Source organism: Aquarana catesbeiana, linkage group LG01 (genome assembly GCF_042186555.1).
Source record: "Aquarana catesbeiana isolate 2022-GZ linkage group LG01, ASM4218655v1, whole genome shotgun sequence".
In the NCBI taxonomy this organism is placed as follows: Eukaryota; Metazoa; Chordata; class Amphibia; order Anura; family Ranidae; genus Aquarana; species Aquarana catesbeiana.
Window position 1 is genome coordinate 535,210,881 of NC_133324.1, and position 20,391 is coordinate 535,231,271.

Consider the following 20,391-nt stretch of genomic DNA (forward strand, 5'->3'; position numbering starts at 1 on the left):
CCAAGGTGTACTAATGATACAGGGACGCTTATACATATGCTGGGGCAATGTCCCAAATTGCATCGCTGCTGTGAGTGTCTTTGATGCTTTAAATACCTTATGTTCTACACAGGTTCAGTATAACCCAAAAATAGCATTGCTAGGGATTGTACCGGAAGACGCACTCAGTTGAAATGCATGCGATGTGATTAAGATCTACAGTATTTCACAAAAGTGAGCACACCCCTTACATTTTTGTAAATATTTTATTATATATTTTCATGTGACAACACTAAAATGTATAGCTTGTATAGCCGTGTAAATTTGCTGTCCTCTCAAAATAACTCAACACACAGCCATTAATGTCAAAACCGCTGGCAACAAAATTGAGTACACCCCTAAGTGAAATTGTCCAAATTGGGCCCAAAGTGTCAATATTTTGTGTGGCCACCATTATTTTCCAGCACTGCCTTGGGCATGGCGTTCACCAGAGCTTCACAGGTTGCCACTGAAGTCCTCGTCCACTCCTCCATGATCACATCACGGAGCTAGTGGATGTTGGAGACCTTGTGCTCCTCCATCTTCCGTTTGAGGATGCCCCACAGAGGCTCAATGGAGTTTAGGTCTGGAGACATGCTTGGCCAGTCCATCACCTTTTACCCTCAGCTACTTTAGCAAGGCAGTGGTCGTCTTGGAGGTGTGTTTGGGGTTAACATGTTAGAATACTGCCCTGCGGCCCAGTCTCCGAAGCTTGTGTGCAGAAGCGAACGCATACATGAGTAGTGCCCGCATATGAAAAAAGGGTGTTCAAACCACACATGTCAGATATCGCCGTGACTGTAGAGTGAGAGCATTAATTCTAGCCCTAGTTCCCCTGTAACTCAAAACCTGCAACCTGTAGAATTTTTTAAATGTCGCCTATGGAGATTTTTAAGGGTAAAAGTTTGTCACCATTCCACGAGCGGGCGCAATTTTTAAGCACATGTTGGGTATCAATTTACTCTGCGTAACAACATTATCTTTCACAATATAAAAAAAAAAAAATTGGGCTAACTTTACTGTTGTCTCATTTTTTAATTTAAATAAGTGTATTTTTTTCCAAAAAAAGTGCACTTGTAAGAATGCTGCGCAAATACGGTGTGACCGAAAGTATTGCAACGACCGCCATTTTATTCCCTAGGGTGTTAGAAAAAAAATGTATAATGTTTGGGGGTTTTAAGTAATTTTCTAGCAAAAAAAAAAGCTTTTGAACTGGCATATAAACATAGGAAAAGCCCTAAAAAGTTTTTGAAAATGTGGTCCTGGTGGTTAGTTTCTAACTTGGTTAGATAATTGGATGAACATATTAAAGATTTTGAGGAAGTTAACAATGAGAGAGAGCTGTTGATTTGGGTGATCCGGAATCGCTTCTGACATTCCTCTAAATTTGCCTCCTACCTCTGACTTGCCTGTCATTGATCATTACGGGATCATTTTGGATATCCCGTTTTTATTCTCCTCGTAGTGCTTGGGTCATACCTCCCCCCTCCCTTTTTTTTTTTTTTTTTTTTTTACCCATGTTTACTTGCTGCTACACTTTAGTTCAGACCATAGGTGTGTGCAGCCTATTGCATTAGGGTGTGCACCCCAAAGCTCAAATGCACATGCCTTTCTCTGCAGCCTCAGTTGCATGGGACGGTGAATGAATGGGTAGTGTTCTGTGCTGAGCGGCTTCCTGTTCATTCACAAACTGAAGCATAGTAAACACTGTTTACTATGCTTTAGTTATTTGTGAACACAGTGAGTGTGTTTATTTAGAAAAGCAAGGCGCTGGTAAATGACACATTTACTAGCCCCTTCCCACAGTTTTGATCCTGAAACATCCCCCGCAGCAGCTGGGGGGAGAGGAGAGAAAGCCAGCAGCACAACAGGGCGGGGGAGCCAAGACGGGGGAAGCCCAGCAATAGGAGGAATTGGTACTGCACATTGTGATTAAGGTGTGCCCTGGCACACCCCCTGCGCACACGCCAATGGCTCAGACTTTCACACACTTCTGGTTATAACCATATTTTTGTTGTGTTCACCTGTGGAAGGTTTCCTTCTTACTCTCCTTGTTGAAAGCCCTCCCTGGGTGAATGACTTTTGATGTTTCTTTTGTTCTTGGTAATGGCATACTCATGAGATTTCACTCTATGCATTTGTTGGACGATTGACTGCCTCACTCCCAGATTTAATAGGTTAGTTATTCTCCTTTAATAACCTAACGGGGAATTACTATGTTGTATTTTGATATGCCTTATGCACCAGTATGTATAGCCTACTGTTACTGATATTACGTATTTCACTGAGTACGGATCTAAGCCTGAACCTTATGATCCTTCTGTTATCCCTTTTTTTTATTATGTGTATTTGTTATAACAGCAAAAATCAAATAAAGATTAAACAAAAAAAAAATACAGAAAATAGTAAAATGTAAAAAAAAAAAAATGCACCCTCCTGTGCCACACTCTCCTGTACGCGCATATGTAAATGATGATTGCACTACAAATTTGAGGTATTGCCAGAGACATCAGAGCAAGAACAATAATTCTAGCACCAGTGCTCATGTTCAACTCTAAACCTGTAAAGGCTTTTGAAGCGTCGCCTATGGAGATTTTTAGGTACTGAAGTTTGGTGCCAATTCACAGGCGTGCAAAATTTGTAAATCTTGACATGCTTGGTCATGCTTGACATTTACTCGGCTCAACATCATCTTTTATATTTTACCAAAAATTGAGTATTCTAGTGTGTGTGTGCACTAAAGTGCATTCAAGTGGTTTGGTTTTTTCTTTCCTAATAAATAGCAAATAACTGTGCAACGTAAAGCACTGCAATAACCACTATTTTGATCTTCAGGGCCTCTGCTTTCAGAAAATATGTAATTTTTGTGGATTTTAAGTCATTTTTAAACCTGTATGTGAAAAAAGTCAAATTGGCCTGGGCAGCAAGTGGGTAGTTTGTGAATCCTGTTTCTATCCTTTTCTGTTTTTGCATAGGATGTTAACAGATGTTTAGGTGCTCTGGAGAAGCTTGGTAGCCTTCAGCTGACGTCTAATATTCTGCATAAGAATACCGATCTTGTGACAACACTTAAGAAGGTGAGCAGCATTATTTTGATGTTTCTCATTACTTATTTGTGTTTAAACTGCTTACTGTTCCATTGTATTTCTTACTCGGCTGTTAACGACTACAATAATGATACTAAAAGCTTAGTTGCTTGTTGGTTGCCATGTGTTATAGTTAATGTAATCCCCCAAGATGCCACATTACCTTTTATGGATTTAGAAGAATATGGAGGCCTAGCCTTCCGCACCTGTCAAACCAATGCACAGAGTATACGTTTCAGAGATGTGAAAAAGGAATCCAGGACTGAAATTGGTAGGGCTCTGAAGATTTATAATATTTTGTGTAGGATTAGCATTTTAAATGCTGCTAGTCTTCCAGATCAGATAACATTAGCTTAATCTGTCCAACTCTATTCTTCTTCTTCTTTTTTTTTTTTTTTTTTATTGGGAAACCAATTTTATTGAAAAAATATATACATGGTACATAAAATAATATAAGCCAACATGGCCAGAACAGTAGTACATACATAAACACATTGAGTTATCTGCATGATATAAGGTGAGATACCCACCGGAAGTGGAGCCAGTAAACAAAAAAAGGGAAAAAAAAAGAGGATAATAAAAAAAAAAAGGGGGAGAGTGGGAAATGAGGGATGAACATATCAACATTTCAAGTACACGTTTCACCATCCTCCAATCATCTGCTCTAGACCTGCTCATACTTAATCAGACATCCTCTATGTACATAGATCAGCTTCTTATATGGGAGAGTGTCGTTAATCTCTTTTTCCAGCACTGGATTGTAGGGGGCAAGGCCTGCATCCAATTACAGGCCACCACTTTTCTCGCCAAGAATAGCGTCTCATGTAAAAAGGTACAGAGGGGCTTGTCAGCGTCTAAGTCTGGCAGCAGACCGAGTAGGCACATCTTTGGGTCTAGGGTAGCAGGGGAGCCCATCTGATCGTGCAGGAAGTGTATCACCTGTATCCAGTATGCTTGGATAGTTGGGCAGGACCATATAAGGTGGTTGAAGGAGCCTGGGGTGTGGTTGCATAAGCAGCACCCTGGATTGTACATGGGTTTGAAACGCGCTATCCTTTGAGGAGTCAGATATGTCCTATGTACAATATACAACTGCGTGAGGCGGTCCGACAGTTTGGGGGAGACTTTTTTTTTTTTTTTCAGGTCCCCCAAAATTTCATCCTCCATTATTCCAACGTCCACCTCCCATCTAGTCTTTGCAGTATAGGTCAAGGCTGTGGTACTAGGGAGACTGATGGCGGAGTAAAGGGTGATTAGTTTGGTTCAGCACCTGTGATTATGTCTACTATAGAGGGGACTGTCAGGGACGGGTTGGAGCCCAGCAAATTGAGTTTGTATAGCATGTCGGAGTTGTAAATGCCTGAAAAGAAGGTAATTGGGAAGGGAAAATTCATCCTTTAGCTTTTGGAATGTTTTAAGTCCCGTAGCGGTCATGATCTGGTTGTCGATGGGGCCCTGAGGACTGACTGGAGTGGGGTATGAGCTGGGTCATCAGGGTGTTCACAGAGTAGTAGCTGGTATCTTGGTAGCTCGTTTTTGTGAAAATGATAGAAGTGGGACAGTTGGGAGGCAAGATAATAGTTCTGAAAATCTGGAAGAGCAGCTCCTCCCAATGTCGCTGGGTTCTATAGAATTCTCCAAGATAATTTGTGTCTGCTGTGACCCCATATAAACAAATTGAGAATTGATTCAACTGTTTTTAACATTTTTTGAGGTATATACAGGGGGGCATGCACACCAAATAGAGTATTTTTGGGAGGAGTATCATTTTGACTAAACTGACGCGTCCCATAACACCCAGGGGTAGTCTGGCCCAAGTTTGTGTCTTGGTTTTGATTAGGGTATACAGGGGTTTAATATTCAAGAGTGTGTAGTCTGTGAGCGATCTGGTAACTTGTACTCCAAGGTACTTGATCAAGGAGAGTCGGGGGGGGGGGGGGGGGGGGGCGTGAGTGAGGTGGGGAAATGATCAATTGAGAGGATCTGGGATTTAGACCAATTAATACTCAGACCCGAGTGGCTACCAATATGTTCTATGGAGTGGAGGGCTGCAACAAGGGAGGGACCCGAGTCGGCCAAGTATAGGAGCGTGTCGTCGGCATACATCTCAATCTTTTCTTCCAGATTCCCTATCTTAAGGCCTTGGATGCTGGTGTCTGCACGAACCATGATTGCCAACGGCTCCACAGCCAATGCGTACAGCATGGGGAAAAGTGGGCAGCCTTGTGGGTCCCCCTCTCTAGCAGGAATTGGTCAGAGAGCCAGTCGTTCACAAACACCTTGGCCTTCGGGGATTGATATAGGAGCTGAACCCAGCAAATAAAGTTGGGTCGAAATCCCGAGAGGCACTCCCACAGGTAGTTCCACTCCATCGAATCGAAGGCCTTGGCGACCCTTGAGTCGACTTCATCATGGGACCCCTGAATGTTCATGAATAGGCAGTGAATATTCATAGCAGTGTTTTTCCCTAGCATAAAGCATGTCTGGTCAGGGTGGATCATTGACAGAATGACCGGGTTAAAGCGAGAGGCTAGAATCTTAGCCAGTATTTTAATGTCAACCTGTAGCAGGGAAATAGGTCTAGGACAATTCCGGGTATTTAGGGTCCTTACCGGGCTTAGGAATTACTACAATTTGGGCTTCTCTCATAGAAGGGGGTTAGGATTCCCGAATCAAATATGGATTTGTACAGGTCATGGAGTTTAGGGGTTAAAATTTCAGAGTAGGTGGCATAAAATTCAAGTGGTAGGCCATCCGATGCTTGGGCCTTAGATGTGGCCAGACAGGAGATAGCCTCCTTAGTAATGGGAGCCTCAAGAGTTCAAGTTGGGCATTAGTCAATCTAGGGAATTTTAATTCTCACTAAGTAGTCCCTGGTATCTTGGGGCGTGTGAGTGACCCGGGAAGTGTAGAGTGCACGATAGAATCTTGCAAATTCCTCTGCCACTTGCGGATCAGTGATGTCATTCCCCTGGGGGTCAATCAACGACACCACCACCGGGGGACACGAGTCTAAATGGGCGAGATACGCAAGTAGTCGTTCTCCATACTCAAATACCCTTTGCCTACAGAAAAAGATGCATTGCTTGGCTTTCTCAATATGCAATTGGGAGACCTGTCGCGTCTGAATTTTAAGGTTGTTGGCAGTGCTGGATGAGGGGTCTTGGTGGAACGCCTCCTCCAGCACCTGTAAGTGTTCTGTAGCCTGTTGGACAATGAGTTTTGATGATCGCTTAAGTCTGTTGATGCGTGTGGAGAGCAGGGAGCGGGCATGGAGCTTAAACGTTTCCCACACCATGTCGTACGTGGCTGAGTTCCCTGTTGGCTGTAAAATAGTATTGCAATTCCGTGGGGATGTCATCCTGGTCCTGCAGAGCAGTCAGCCAAAACAAGTGTCAGGGTCTTTGAAATTAGAATGAAATCGATTTGTGACATTGTGTTATGGCTGGCTGAGAAGCACGAGAAGACTTTAGTGTGCGGGTGTTTGTGGCGCCGAGTGTCAACAAAAGCGAAATCAGTCAGTATGCGGTGTAGTCTGGTATGGGCCGGCGGTTCAAGGTGGAGGTCCAGAGTGGGGATGAGGGTCATATTAAAGTCCCCCATCCACACTGCCGGTACAGAGGTATATTGTGTCATACAGGCAAGGCCCTCCTTAATTACAACTGAGTTATATGGGGGGGGGGGGAGATAGCAGGCTAGTATCAGGATAGGGGATCCATTAATAGTGGCATGTATTAACACATATCTGCCCTGCTGGTCTGTCTGGAGCAGCACTAAGTCAAATGGAACCCTTTTAGCGATCAGGACCAATGCTCCTCTGGAGTATGAGGTGTGGGTGGCATGATAGGCCCAGCCCATCCAAGGTCTTTTAAGAGAGGATTGTAAGTGGCCCGTGACATGGGTCTCAGCTAGTGTGATGATGTCCGCACGTTGGGCCTTAAGGAATGTCAGGGCGGCTGTGCGTTTAATCTTATTGCACAAGCCTCTAACATTCCACGTGAGAAACTTTAGAGAACTCATGGCTAAGGATGAGCTCTGGCGTGTTCGCATGCTGCAGGTGCCAAGCCTGCCAGGAACTCGGCACTGCACAGCACTAATCACAAGCAGTGAGACATTTCTTTATTTGCAGAGATCGGGAAATGTCTCACTGCCTGTGATTAGCGCAGCGCATTGCCGACTTCCTGGCGGGCTTGGCACATGCAGCATGCAAACACGCTGGAGCTCATCCTTACTCATGGCGGTTATAGGCCGTATATAGTAAACCGCAGATGGACCAGGACCGGCAGAGTAGACATGGCCACATCAGATGGCATAAAACACAGTGGTAACCAATTACGATGCATGTAGTACAATAACATAGTACCTTTAGCATAAGTAAACAGTTGCAAACGTGGTGGTGTAAGAGAAATAATAACCACAACATTTCCCTTCCCTCCCAGTCCAATGCCACCCCAACTCGGCATGGACATAGTACCCCATAACCAGGTATCAACGGGGGACATCCAACGTTTAGGACCCATTGAAGGCAAGGAACTTAATTTCAGAGGAGCATGAATACCCGTGATAAAAAGAAAAACAAAGGGGAAGAGAAAACAGGCAAACAGGGATGAAAAATTTCACAAAGATCCTAGGGGGCGACTTTTTCTCTGAGAAGTGCATGAGCCATAAAGGTGCAGCACCAGAATAGCTGTGCGGGGGGGGGGGGGGGGGCTCCGCCTGCCATTAGGGTGGTAGGTAAAGTAAGGAAAAAATTCTCAGCAACGTTCGATCTACTGTCCTCTACAGGCATCTCTCAGGTGTGAGGGAAACGGGGATCATGAGTCAGTAAGGTCACCCGGAGGCAGCAGGCATGCTGCGAGGTTCAGTGTAGAGCAGAAAAGGATTTCCAGGTCTGCCCCCCTTCTCCGACAGAGGACATGTACATGCAATGTATCCACTGAGGAGCTAAGCATCAGTATGGCAGCGGGCAGCGCCACGGGCACAGGGTGGAGCAGGGGAAAAAAAAGAAAAGTACTCGCAGCTTGTAGGCAGGGTGGTATGTTCAGTCTCGGTGATCCCTCTGATCAATCCAAGTGGATGTTAGCTTGTGGTCCTCAAAGAAGTGGGTTCGGCCCTAGAACTCCACATGAAGCTTTGCAGGGTACAGCATGGTGCATTTGAAGTGTAGCACACGGAGGCGTCGCTTAACATCCTGTAACCTGGACCGCTGTCGTTGCACCTCATTGGATAAGTCCGGGAATACGGCCACATGTGTGTTGGTGCGGGGGATATTTCCCTTCTCTCTGGTCAGGCGGGGGATCTTGTTGCGGTCCTTGTAGTTAAGGAATTTCGCTATCGGGGTGTGCGGGGGAGCTCCTTGGGGAGGAGGACGGGCAGGGATTCGATGCGCTCTCTCCACCGCAAACATTACCGAGAATGCATCTCTACCGAAGGTTGATGTCAAGAGGTTTTCAAGGAAGCTCGCCTGGTCATTGCCCTCAGCAGTCTCAGGAAGGCCGATAAAGCTGAGATTACATCTCTGGAGGGGATTCTCCATGTCCTGTTTCGCAATAATCTGTTGTAGCTGGCGGCGCAACTCATCAGTAGTATGTTGCAGGGGGTGCAAGATGTCTTCCGCTCTGCTAATGCGGGTCTCCGCCACGCGGTCCCACAGGGTAGAGAGATCTTGCCGCATAAGGGAGATTTTGACCTCCTCAATTTTGGTGGTGGGTGTGCTCTGGCACAGGGCAATGGTATCAAGTAGTTTGTTAGTGGCCGCTACGGAGTGCTCCATGTCCGAGGAGGCACCGGCGCCATCTTTGGCCTTGTGGTCTTCTTCAAAGCGGTGGTACTTGGCAAGAATGTCGGCAGCCTCGGAAGCCTTTTTCGGTGGAGACATATTCCAGAGGTGGTCGGGGGAGTCCCCGGGTGCCCCAATAAGTCTGCTGCTTACGTGGCCGGATCCTCAGTGTCCCCCCTCCCACCGCAGTTTTGGAGTTTCACAATAGGGGCTGCAAGTAGTCGCCGACTAGCTGTGGAGGCCGGCGGCTGCAGCAGGAAGAAACTTGGCTCAGGGTGGTCAGGGACTCTTGTATTACCTGCACATGCCCACGTTGGGTGAATCAAGATGGCTGCCATTCCAGGGACTAGGCCGGAGCCACGGACTGTCCCTCTGACTGCTGCAGGATAAAGAGGTTCCATTCCTGTGGTTGCAGGTGGTCCGGTGGCCGTAGCAAGTGGAGACTAGCCTCAGGTGGTCAAGCAGGCCAGGAAGACTTGCAGGGGCCGCCGCTTGGTGGAGCAAGATGGCCACCGCCCCGGGATCTAGGCTGAAGCCGCTGTCTGTCCTACAGACAGCCACAGGGTGGAGAAGTCCGACTATGGCGGCCTCGGGCGGTGCTCTAATCAGCTGGGAGGCTCCGAGGTACATGCAGGGAACAAGGCAGACCTGCCGGGATGCAGAGGCTGGGTAGATCGGCAGGATTGAGGCAGGATGACTGTTGCAGGAGTATGGACAAGCGGAGCACTCACTACATGCATCCTACTCCATCGCTCTCCAGGCCACGCCCCTGACCAACTCTATTCTAGTGGAATTTATTAAAGAAATATAGTTTTGCCAGAACAGATTAGAAGTAGGCACAGTTAATGAAATACCTAAATATGCCTTGGTCTTTTACCAAAAAAATGGAAGTTGTCTTAGCATTTGGGATATTGTATCGCCATCTATGCTCATACCGTGTATCTTTGATTTGGGTTCATTATTTTTTCTTTTCTTGGATTAAGAGAGGTATTGACTAAAGAGAGAGATCATTTTGCACCTGTACAAATCATTGGCAAGACCTCATTAGGAATATGCAGTTCAGTTTTGGGCACCAGTTCTTAAAAAAGATATCGGGGGAACTGGAGAGAGTGCCGAGAAGGGCAACCAAACTGATAAGAGGCAATGAGGAGCTCAGCTATGAGGAAAGATTAGAGGAACTGATTTAGGGGGGGATATGACCAACATGTACAAATACATAAGGGGTCCATATAGTGAACTTGGTGTTTATTCACTTTGAGGTCATCATGAAGACAAGGGGGCACTCTTTACGCCTAGAGGACAATAGATTTTATCTCCGTACATGGAAAGGTTTCTTCACAGTAAGAGCTGTGAAAATGTGAATTGGGCTCCCTCCAGAGGTGGTGCTGGCCAGCTCGGTGGATTGCTTTAAAAAAGGCCTGGATTCTTTCCTAAATGTAAAAAGTATAACTGGGTACTAACATTTATAGGTAAAGTTGATCCAGAGAATATCCGATTGCCTCTCGGGGGATCAGAAAGGAATTTTTTTCGTCCTGCTGTAAGCAAATTGGGTTATGCTTTGCTTAGGGGTTTTTCACCTTCCTCTGGATCAACTGTGGGTATAGGACTGTGTATATGGGATTGTATGAATTTTTTTTGGGGGGGGGGTTGAGCTTATGTCTTATTTCAACCTGACTAACTATGGGGCTTATGTCTTTTTTCAACCTAACTATGTATTTTTTGTGGTAAGAAGCGGTGTTAAACATTTTCAAAAGCTTATAGACATTGTGCAGGGAAAGAGCCGAATTAGGGTCAATATTATATTGTCTGCAAATAAGGTAGTTTTGTGTACCTGGCCTTGGATATGGATGCTTTTGATAGTAGGTAGAGATCTCATTTTTTGCTAAGGGTTCCACTAGGAGCTCAAAGTTTAGGGGTGACCTGGTCTGCGTTCACAAGTGTAGGCATACATGTGGAGAATCTGACTATAATTTTCACATACAATTTCGTATCCATATCCATATATTTATATTAGCCTTTAACATTTCTGAAGAAAAAGTGACAGAGGACACAGCAGTATTAAAAACTACTTCTAGGTGAGGAAAGACCTGTGAAGAAAAAAAAGCTTTTAAAATTAGTCTGAAAATCCATCGAAGCCCGGAGTCTTGTTTGGCAAAAGTTGAATGGCATTCACTATCAATTTAGCAGAGAAGGGGGCATTCAATGCTTGGAGATTTGCCCCAGACAGCTGAGGTGTAAACCCAGAATCCCAAAAAAATGAGAAATATGTGGGTTGAGGAATATTGGGGTCCTCTAGATTGTAGAGTGAGCGATATGCACTGAATGCATCTGCAGTTTCTTGGTAAATGTGTAATTTGACATCATTAAAACAGTAAAAAAAAATGTAAACAATCAAATTTTTTCATCAATTTAGGCAAATATGTATAATGCTACATATTTTTTGGTAAAAAAAAAATCTGCATAAGCATATGTTGATGGTTTGTGCAAGTTATATTGTGAGGTCAGTTATATACAGTTATAAACCCAGAGAGGTTGGTATCTCTTCTGGATCCAATAGCCTTTGGCTGGCTCTCTGATTCCGAAAGATCTTAACTAGTTGCTCCAATTACCGCAGAAGAGGTTCATGCTGTGATTAACTTCTTATCCACTGGCAAAGCCCCTGGCCCAGATGGTCTCCTGACTGATTTCTATGTAGCAAATGGTAACATGCTGGCCGCCCTATTTACACATTGCCTGGAACGGGGCTTTCTCCCACCCTCCATGGCACACGCACATATTGTCCTCATCCCCAAGACTGGTAAGGATCCCAAATTATGTGCCTCTTATAGACCTATAGCACTCCTTAATACTGACCTCAAAATCCTAACTAAACTCCTCATCGCTAAACTTAACTCATTACTCCCCTCTCTCATTGACTCGGATCAGGTTTATGTCCCACAAGTCTACAGACATCAATTTTCGTAGATTGTTCACTAACCTCCATGCAAGACATGCCAATCAGGGTACTAGAGTGGTTGCCTCTCTCGATATTGAGAAGGCTTTCGACTCGATTGAGTGGCCTTTCCTGTGGGAGATTCTGCGGAGAATAGGATTTCCCCTGGTATTCATTCACTGGTTACAGACTATATATCGTTCGCCTACGGCTGCCATTCGTTTAGGGGGTCGTCTGTCTCCTGTTTTTGAACTCTCTAGGGGTACATGACAGGGCTGCCCTCTCTCTCTAGCACTTTTTGCCATTGCCATGGAACCAGTGGCGGAGGCATTGCGTGTCTTGCCACACATTAAAGGTTTACGGCTGGGCTAGCTGGGTGGCCTTGTATGCAGACGACCTCCTCCTCTTCCTGAATGATGCTGGCTCCTCCCTGCAATGGAGCATTGTCAGTCCTAGAAGAATTCTCTGTAGTGAAGGGGCCCAGGGTTAATTGGTCAAAATTGCAGCTGCTGGCTATTGATGCTGATGCTAAAAAAGAGACCTTGGCTTCTCTTCAGCTACAATGGGTGGACGAGTTTACCTACTTGGTGTGTATTTTAGGGAACATGACTGACTTCATTCCAATGAACTTGTCCCCAGTAATCAACTCAGTCAGAACCAAGCTGAAAGCATGGGAGAACCTCCCTCTGTCCCTACTGGGTCGTATTAACCTCATCAAAATGAAAATCCTTCCCAAGTTTACATATTTGTTTCGTAATTCCCCTCAATGGATCCCCAAATCATTCTTCCAACTGAACAAAATTTTCTCCTCCTTTCTTTGGGGTCCACGTCCCCCCCGCTTTAAGTTAACCACCCTAATGCGCCCTTGTTCGCAGGGGGGCCCAGCATTTCCGGACTGTCACAAATACTTCATTGTGGCTCAGTTGGTCACTGCATTTTGGTGGCTTGTTCCAGATAAATCCAACTTGGCTTGGGCCATTGAGGCTGCGGTGTTGCAATCTGTGAAGGCGTTGTCGAATCTCCTGTTGCGGGGTCCAAAGGCTCCATACGACCTAACCCCTTCCATGCTTGCCACCCTTAGGACTTGGAGGGAAGGCCTGTGAAAAGTATCCTCTAACTGCTGTATCTCCGAATGCCCTGCTCTGTAATAACCCCAACCTACAGCACTTTCTCGAGATTCCAGACCCAGTATACCTGACCAGGTACCATATTAAGTCTCTCTCAGACATCACCTCAGACCTAACGATATTCTCCCTTGATCACTTAATGTCTCATCACGTCCCGCTCTCACACAAATTCAGATATCTACAGTTGTCTCATGCTTTCAGGGCTCAGTTCCGTCCAGGCGAAAGGCAGATGGTACAGTCAGACCTAGAGCAGATTCCGCAATTTGATTGTACCGAAAAACCCACCTCCGTGCTATATGCATATCTCCTCCGGGTCTCGTCTCCTATACTGTCCAGGGTCCAACAATGGGTCCGGGATGTTCCAGAGAAGGACTCCGAGGATTGGGGAGATGTGTGGGACTTCCCATTTAAAATACTGGTTTACTTGAGAGACCGCCTCATTCAATACAAGATTGTCCTTAGGGCATATCTTACTCCCGCTCGGGTGCACAGGATGAGGTCTTGTCTCTCCCCGGAATGCTGGCGTTGTGACCATGCCCCCGGGGACTTTATCCATATCTTTTGGTCCTGCCCGGTAATTACAGGTTTCTGGTCACAAATTCTTTCAGAGGTAAATGATCTGCTAAGTATCTCTATTGATCCATCCCCAAGAATATGCCTGCTGGGGCTGGTGGAGGACTTGGTGCCCAGAGTGGCTGAGAGAGCTCTGTTGGGTCTCCTGCTGTTCTATGCCAGGAAATCCATTGTCCTATGCTGAAAGCGAAAGACTCCTCCCTCTATAGGTTTATGGCAAACACTTGTTAACAATGTGATATACCCCTTTACAGTGACACCTATATACATAGCGGCTGTCCAAAAAAACACGACAGAGTCTGAAGTAAGTGGTTAGCGGAACCCTCCACTGCTGCAACAGATTAGGTGACCTCTCTGATATATGATGGCTCTCCTTGACATCCTAATAGACCAACCCAGGATAGCACGATGATCTAGGTGAGCTAGCTCATTGTCAGTCCACCCCTGGAGCAAGAGTCATGACAGCCAATTGATGATGTTATACTACGGTAGCCGTAGATATTCTGATGGTCCTTGATATTGTAACGATACCTTGTGACCCCTGTGTGGGTCGCTTCCGTTAATAGCCAGATGTTGGCTGAGCTTTTGTACGTCTGTATTGTTTTGTGTTTAAGAAAATAAAAAAAGTTTTTCAAAAAAAAAAATGGGATGGAGGCATCTCCTTGAAGGTACCACTGTGCCGGTTCTCATTCTTACTGACCATAAGAATCTCACATTCTTGTCTGAGGCTACACGCCTCTCTCCCAGAAGGGCTCTTTTGTCAAGTTTCAATTACATTGTCTCATTCTTACCAAGTACTAAGAATGTAAGGGCTTGAGGCTTTGTCGCAACAATTTTCCTACGCTTCCAAGATGGATTTGGTTACGGTTCCTGTGATTCCTCCTAATCGTATTTTGGCTACGATTTGCACCAGTCTCACTTCCCCTTTAGGTGACAAGATTCTTGCCGCTCAGATCAATGCTCTTCCTGAGAAACCTTGTGACTGCTGCTTTGCCCGCAGGATTAACCCAGTGGCTTAAGCTTTAGACCTTCCTTCTAATATGCGTATCTCAAATATATTCCATGTCTCCTTGTTAAAACCTTTGGTCTCCAACCGCTTTACCACCTTGGTGCCACGTCCTCACCCTGTAACCCTGAGAACCATGAGGAGTATGAAGTACAGTCCTTTGTTGACTCCTGTAGGCGCATACAGTACCTGGTGCATTGGAATGGGTACGGTCCGGAGGAACACTCTTGGGTCTCATCCTCGGGCGTACATGCCCCTGTCCTCCTCTGCGATTTCCATTGATGTTTTCCCCTCAAGCCTGGTGGTAATCCGAGGGGGAGGGGTCGTTAAGGAGGGGGTACTGTCAGAGCTGGGCCCAGCCCTTCCTTCTCTGAGCTGGCCACTCAGCTGTCAGTTAATTGCCAGCTTCTATCTCTCCAAAGTGACTCTCCTGTTGATGATATCCTACTCGTCAGTTCTGCTTACTTAAGCCGTCCAGCCCAGATGATCTCTGCCTTCGCCTGGTCAACATCAGAGATTCTCTCCTGTGTGTCTGTTAAATACTTGCTTGGCTGACATTTCTAATCGCTACAGATCCTGCTTGCTGTTCCACTACACTGATTCCTGACTTTCTGGCTTATCTGATTATCCGTTTTGGTTACCGAACTTTGGCTATGTGTTGAATACGTTTGGTCCATTTACTTTTATTATTAAACAAGTGTGATTTATCTATACTTCCTTCTCAGTCTGATTTATGGTTTCTGACAAGAAACTGGAGCCCTTATTAAAGGCTTCCCTTTCTTTGGCCAGTTCAGCTATTCAGCCAGCTGTCGCAGTGATTGGAGACTGCTAGTTCTTAAGGGATTAGGTCAGACTGCCTGATAGGCCTAACCAGGAGGATGATCTTGCTGAAAGTGGGGCAGATATTCCTTGAGCTCTGTGTTTTGCTGTAGATGCCTTAAAGGATTATATACAGCAAGTATCTCATCTGGCTCTCCTGTCTGTGCACATGCGCAGACTTGTGTGGCTTAAGAACTGATCAGCCGAGCTTTCCTGTAAGAAGTTATGGCAGGGTTCCCCTTCCATGGGGAACGTTTGTTTTGGTGATGATCTGGACATGTACATCCAAAAGATTTCCAGAGGAAAGAGCTCTTTACTTTCTGTAAAGAGAAGGACCAGGTGTCCCTCATTTAAAACCCAGGGGACTTCCTCAGGTATTTCAGTGACAAGGCAGTTCCACCGCCAACAGGGCGATAGAGCCAGGGGCAAGCCGCAGGCCAGTGCCTGAAAAACCCTTGGTCCAAACTCTTCTAAACCCGGCACAAAGCCCTCCTTTTGAGGGGACGCCCCCACTCTATTGGGTGGGGGGATGGCTGCTCCAATTTGCGGACATTTGGATAACAGTGGTGCAGGATGAGTGGGTCTCCTCAACAGTGTACCGCGGTTACAGGCTGGAATTATAGAGGTTTCCTTCCTTCCATCAGGGAGTGGTCATATAGGTTTCGGTGTCCGAAAGAGGCGCAGGGTTTTATTTCGAATGTGTTCACGGTTCTAAAACCAAGTGGGGACATAAGGCCAATCCTGGTCCTAAAATCCTTGAACTAACATCTGTTAATCCAATCCGTCAGGATGGTGTCGGCCGTATCAGAGGTTCCTGTGACTTGCAGTAGAGGAATGTCATTTCCAGTTTGTGGCACTGCCCTTTTGGCTTGCCACAGCGCCTCAGGTGTTTACAAAGATCCTAGCACCTGTACTGGGTCTTTTAAGGGCCCAGGAGATCTTGGTGCTCGACTACTTGGACGATCTCCTGCTCAAAGATCACTTACTACAGGCCCTGGAACACAATGTAGCCTGCACAGTGCGGTCTTTAGAAAACCTGAGCTGGGCCATAAAAAAAAAGGAAAAGTCAGCCTTGAGACCAGCTCAGAGTCTCGAGTATCTTGGACTGATCCTGGAAACAGTCCAGGCAAAGGTATTTTTGCCACCCGTAAAGATCTGTGCCCTGAAGGATCAGGTGCATCAGGTAAGGGGCACCAGGCAACCCTCCATTCGGCTCTGTGTGAGTCTTCTGGGAAGGATGGTGTCCTCCTTCGAGGCAGTTCCCTACGCTCAATTCCATTCCAGGCCTATACAACAAGACATCTTGTGGGCTTGGAACAGAAGACATAATAGAAAAGGTCTGGTGTCACCCGCAAACCACCTCCATCCTAATATATGCAACAAAAAACAGGAAATCACCCCGGGACTTTAAATGAGGTGAATGTGGTTAGCCAAAAATTGAAAGAGTAAATGCAGTCTCAAAATGTATTAAAATTTGTTATGCAAACGTAAACATGAATCATAGCCAAGCCACTGAAATGATACATACAGTAAAAAAATTTCATTAAACCTATCATGGTATAAAATGTGGATTGCAAATTACACAAGACCATGCTCACTTCATCAGGGGTAGATGCGTGTGTAGTACACCTGTAGGGGGTATAATGAACCAAATAAGTATCAACACAGATAGTATTGTGACAATTAGTCAAGAGGGTCCAAAACGCATGGCCCTATACTCACCAGAGGCTGCATAAGGCTACCAAATGCTGAATACCCAAAGGTGACAAGAATGAGCGTCCAGTTCGGGAGCTGAGGAGGCAGAGGAAAAACCAACCCAACAAAGCACAAACTGGGGGCAGCCATGGCCAGGATGGGAGTGTGTCACCAAAAATCTCCCAGTATCCATTGATAATGTCAACTGAAAACATAAATGCATATGTATCAATAGATTCTGTCATAACAGCATAGAAGTAAAGTAGTATATGATATAAGTATGTACAGTATATGCATGAACCAATCTTGTTCAATAATGGTATGGGCTTAGAATCTAGGGGACAATAGAAAACAATAATAAAATTAAAATGTGTAAATAAAAAACAATGACAAAAACAGTGTGATAGTGTGTGTCCTGTATAGCATGTATCCAAGTCCATTGTATATGTCAGATAAAATAAGAATATATGTATATCAGTTGGTACTATACCAACAGAGTAACCATGAAGTATACAATGCAATGAAGAGAAAAAAAAGTGTGGAGTAACAGCTGAATAATCTCGGAAATCAACTCCCCATCTGTGAGGGATACATCGGGTGGAGTGGAGATCGTGAAAGAGAGAAATTGAACAGCTGAGTCCTGAGAGGAAGAAAAGACGTTTGGGGAGTGAAAATAGAGTTAATTTGAGTCTTAATGACTCGTCCTTGAGGTGAGCAGATTAAATAGCTGGTGGTGGTTTGCACAAGCAAGAAGAATTATTGAGAAGCATGGTGGTATAACACTGGAGCACTACTATCAAGATTTATGGGACATTCTTATGAATTTTTTTACGAATTTGAATTTTATTGCATGTATACATAGCAATGAATTATCACTGTAGTAACGCTGCACTGTGTGTGTGTATGTGTGTCTTTTGGTACACATATATATGAATATATATATGTGAGTGAAGATAATAATGTGTGAGATAATGTATATGGCAGACCATGCTAAAGTTAAGTGCTTAAATGTGAAGGGAGTGAATGGATGATTGGCATCCATCAAGGAGTGTGGACTTCTGGAACAGGAGAGCACAAGCCCTGGATTACCCCATGTCCTTATCTCCCAGGGCACGCTTAAGCCTAAGCTGGTGGTTGCAGGAATGGAACCTGCAAAAGGGAAGATCCTTCCTCCCAGTTTCTTGGAGAGTACTAACCACAGATGCTAGTTTCATGGGCTAGGGAGCGAACCTAGAGGGGCTCACAGTTCAGCGGAGATGGTCAAGGGCAGAGCAGAGCCTGCCCATCAACATCTCCCCCCTGATCCCTCTCCTTTCACATTTGTTGCGCAGTATTCGGAGAGGGGGTTCCAGTCATCCTGGTGGCACCAGCCTGGCCCAGAAGGCCCTGGTTCCCAGAGAGCGTGAGATTGGCAATAGGCGGGCCATGGGCGCTTCCGCGCAGCCCCGATCTACTGTCTCAAAGTCCTATATTCCACCCCAATTTACAGTCTCTAAATTTGACGCCATGGCTATTGAAGCCAGGGTGTTAAAGGATTGTGGCATCTCAGGACCGATGGTGTCTACCCTAGTAAATGCCAGAAAAACAGTCACTAGGAAGATCTATTATTGGGTCTGGAGGACTTTATATTGCTTGGTGTGAAGCCAGAAAATGGCATCCTCGTGGTGTGAAGCCAGAAAATGGCATCCTCGGAAATACGTGATTGCGAGAACTCTCTCTTTTCTACAGTCGGCTGTGGAAATCAGATTGGCTTTGAGTACAATCAGGGGTCAGTTTTTGGCCTTGTCAGTATTCTTCCAAAGGCCCTTAGCCTCCCATTCACTGATCCAAACCTTAATGTAGGGGTTAACTCTTTTGCTTCCCCCCATTAGGACACCTATGTGTCCTTGGGACTTAAACCTGGTACTGTCTGTGTTACAGAAACAACCGTATGAGCCTATCAAGGAAATTCCATTAGTCTTGCTTTCACGCAAGCTAGCCTTCCTGATGGCCATCACCTCGGCTAGAAGGGTGTCCTAGTTGGCGGCCCTTTCGTGCAGAGTACTTTACTTGATCCTTCACCACGGCAGGGTCCTGTTATGACCAATTCCATCTTTTTTGCCAAAATTGGTTTCGGCCTTTCATTTGAATCAGGACATTGTTTTTGCCTTATTTTTTCTCTCAACCTTGTTCAACAGAAGAGAAACGACTGCACTTCTTGGATGTAGTGCGAGCAGTCAGAGTTTATTTGTCTAGATCTGGGGAGATCTGAGGATCAGACTCCTCTTTTTGTTTTTACCAGAAGGACCCAAGAAGGGGCAGGCAGCTTCCATTGCCAATTGGCTCCGCCAGTTTGTCATTCAGACCTATGGTCTGAAATGTAAAGCTCCTCCCTTCAGGGTGAGGGTTCATTCTACCAGGGGTGTAGGAACTTCCTGGGCTTTTCGCCATCAGGTATCTGTGGCTCAGATTTGTAAGGCTTCTACCTGGTCTTCAGTGCATACTTTCATAAAATTTTATCAAGTGGATGTTCAAGCAGCCGAGGATTCGGCTTTCAGCCGCAGCGTACTGCGGGCTGCCGTATAGGTCTGATGGCTATTGTTTTGGCAGGGTTTCTTCCTCCCCTCAAGGCTATTGCACTTGGACATCCCAATAAGTAAGGAATAATAGCCTCACTCTGTGTCCTGTGATATATGATAAAGAAATAGCCTCACTGTGTCCCATGATGTACTCAAAGAAAAGGATTTTACATGTAAGTATGATGAAAAAAATCCTATTTCTTTATCGTACATCATAGGACACAGAGCCTCAAGTAATTACTTGGTGGGTTATGGGCCTACCTTCAGGTGTTGACACTGGTATAACCAATACAGGTAGTTGACTCCCCTATATAACCCCTCCTCCTTCCATGAGTCCTCAGTTTTTTTGCCAGTGTCTAAGGTGTTGGTCACGAGTGAAGATGTGCTCTGAGGAGCTCCAGGGAGGGATCCATGCTGGTATTTAAAAAACCTCCACGACCGGATCCATCCTCGCCACTGAGGCCATAGGATGGTACCTGGGCCTCGCATTGAAGAACGAGGTTTTGCCTGTAAGCTTCTCTTTGAGAGCTGGACCCTAGGAACCAGGACTCTTTTTGGTTTTTCATATTACCTAAAGTTGTTCCTGAGGGGTGCTATACAGGTCCAAAGGAGTGGAACCCCTATTAAAAAGGGCCCCAGTCTTTGAAGGTTTAACTATGCTGCCCGCCGTGATGGGTGAAAGTTGGATCTATCTGTTAAATCAGCAGTATCCTGCAGCGAGGATAAGGTAAGGGGAGTAGCCTAGGAACTGTAAAAAGTCCACCTATGCCCTTTTCTCCAAAAAATACATATATAAAA

The 20,391-nt window shown here is 45.5% G+C and overlaps 1 protein-coding gene across 4 annotated transcripts in view; it reads left to right on the plus strand.

Moving 5' to 3' along the window:
- The window catches only part of HDGFL2 (HDGF like 2), a 460,705-nt gene that overhangs the window by 350,148 nt on the left and 90,166 nt on the right, over positions 1-20,391 (plus strand). For 3 of the 4 annotated variants that reach the window (XM_073594781.1, XM_073594774.1, XM_073594769.1), the window contains one exon: positions 2,994-3,095. The exons of the other annotated variant lie outside the window; for it this stretch is intronic. In XM_073594781.1, the coding sequence (XP_073450882.1) occupies positions 2,994-3,095 (102 nt within the window). The remainder of the gene's footprint in view (positions 1-2,993; positions 3,096-20,391) is intronic. 4 annotated transcript variants of the gene reach the window in all.